At 34.7% G+C, this 2,371-nt stretch overlaps 1 protein-coding gene across 1 annotated transcript in view; it reads right to left on the reverse strand.

Moving 5' to 3' along the window:
- LOC119589415 (VWFA and cache domain-containing protein 1-like) overlaps positions 1-2,371 on the reverse strand; it is a 30,393-nt gene that overhangs the window by 24,985 nt on the left and 3,037 nt on the right. The window contains exons 5-9 of the mRNA XM_037938025.1: positions 2,265-2,360; positions 1,746-1,895; positions 1,414-1,584; positions 893-1,117; positions 171-407 (exon numbers count right to left, since the gene is read on the reverse strand). Of these exons, the coding sequence (XP_037793953.1) occupies positions 171-407; positions 893-1,117; positions 1,414-1,584; positions 1,746-1,895; positions 2,265-2,360 (879 nt within the window). The remainder of the gene's footprint in view (positions 1-170; positions 408-892; positions 1,118-1,413; positions 1,585-1,745; positions 1,896-2,264; positions 2,361-2,371) is intronic.

Genomic DNA, 2,371 nt, shown 5'->3' on the forward strand with positions numbered 1-2,371 from the left:
AATACAGGAAAAAGATACAAACAAAATATGCCCATGTGTAATATTTAAATTTGGCCAAGTAACCTGCAGGCCAAGATCTAGCATCAAGAAAGATTTTAAGTGCTATGTTTCAGCATCATGACAGAAGCTGAAAGTTAGTTGCATTCAACCTCAAAACTAAACCATCTCACCTCTCCCATCTTCGTCCCAGTAAGGGTCGGAGATCACCAAGTTCTGCAGGCCATCACTGTGTCCCTTGGGTTCATGCACAGCATCATAAAAATTATTGATAACTGGAGCAACGTTCAGAGTGGAGTCTAATCCTACCACTAATCCCTTATTAGGCAGCCTGGTAGATTGTATATTATATTTGCTAAATTCTTGATAAGCAAGTGCTTCTAAGAACTGCTTTTCACTTGATGGCTGATCTGAAAAATCAAACAGATATTCAAAAGTTACTTTCAAAAACTGCTGCTTTACTTTAGAGCATAATATATTCTATGACAGCAAAGAACTCCAAGTCTTCAGAAAAAGTATAATAACTCAATAGCTTATACCAAGGGGAATTTAAGTTTTGTAATAGATTAGATTACACTAGATTTTGCTAGATACTGATCATAATTGCCAAAGAATAAGGAACATGACACTGGATTAGATCTTGTAGTCATAAAATTTCAAGTACATCAAATAATATTATCATACTAACATATACTGTAAATACTGAATATGCAAAAGCCAAAATTGAATTTAATGATCACATCACCAAATCCATAAAACTTTTGGAAAATGCATATGGCAAAAGTTTCAGGTATCTTCATGCTAAATTTAAAAGCCAAATAAAAAAACAACATTAGACAACAACCCAAAATAGCAACCTTAACATTGTATAAAACTGAAAAAAAATCATACCAACCTCTGCTTATTCCAAGCCCAAAGGCACTCAGTAAAACTTTTGTTGGTATTACATCCAACATCACAGCCATATGCTGCAAGATTGTGTGGATTTGAGTGTGCTTGTTGAGCTTTCCACAAGTCACATATACTAACAATACTGATTTATTAGATGATGAAAGACTGGATGACCAATTTGCAATCATCTCCATTGCAGTGATGAGTCCAAGGCTGTGATTGGTTGGCTCTGTGAAAAAAGAATAACAATTAATCTTGAAATATTTAAAATCCAGTATTCCATAAGCATGACACTGGAGGGGGAAAACTGAATTCTAAGTAGCAAAATTTTTTTATGAACATCTAGTTACATGATGTTACTTGGACTGTAAAACTATTCATTCTCATTTACATTATTTTAAAGAAGAGAGAAACTATCCCACGGACAGAGTGAGTAAGAGAGAGCAGGATGGCAGACAGGTTTTCCCAAGTTGGAAAATCCCTATTCAACTTGGAAGTAGAGGACCAATATATCAGTGCACTTACCATTATGAATGTCCATGTAATTTACAAAACGTCTAATTGCATGTTTAACAGTGTGTGTAGCAGGAACCAGTGTGGAATTCATACAAGGAGCTGCAGGTCGAACAACACTGCCTTCTAAACCCAACACAGCTATCTGGTCATGTTGCATTATGGTAGATGCAATCTGATGGCCTAAAGATATATATATATATATTAGAATCTCATTCAAATCTGAAAAGTATTAAATACAAGAAATAAACTAACAAATTTACACACATTAATTAAAAACTAACATAATTTTTTTCAACAAGATATGCATATGGAACTTAAAGAACTCAAAAATGTAAACCAACCTATAGCTTTTGCAGTAAGAAGTAATCTTGGAGTAAGACCTTCTCCCAGATCATACAGCAGTACTATGTTTTTACCATCAGGTCTGACCGTAGCCTCATAGACATGCCCATGACGACCAGACTGGCTGCAATCAGCTGCAATAACAGTGTCTGTACATTACAGACATTTACATGCTTAATGGCACCTATGGATTCTAAACACTAGATCTAAGACTAACAAAAAATCTGACCTGGAACATGGATGATACAATTTTTAAAGTTCTGCTAGTTCTGATAAATTAATTAGTTTTTCACATTAAAGTTGCCAAAAAAGAAATAACACAAGTAAATATGGCATTACTATCTATCAGCAGAAAGATCACTTGTTTACTGACTGAGTGATTCTCTACATAAATATTTACTTTTATTTCCTCTCAGTGCAACATTATCCCTCCACTCACTCATTTATTTATAAATCTATTTAATTTTGTATCTCACATGATTTTAGCTTTATCTTCATTACTTTGAAAACCAATTTACCTGATCGGTGTGCAGGATACTCAGAGTGCAGACCATCGACAGACATGAAATACTGCCACTTGATGGACGGGTATCTCCGCAGATTGAGGACAAACACTATGGTGCAG

Source organism: Penaeus monodon, chromosome 25 (genome assembly GCF_015228065.2).
Source record: "Penaeus monodon isolate SGIC_2016 chromosome 25, NSTDA_Pmon_1, whole genome shotgun sequence".
In the NCBI taxonomy this organism is placed as follows: domain Eukaryota; kingdom Metazoa; phylum Arthropoda; class Malacostraca; order Decapoda; family Penaeidae; genus Penaeus; species Penaeus monodon.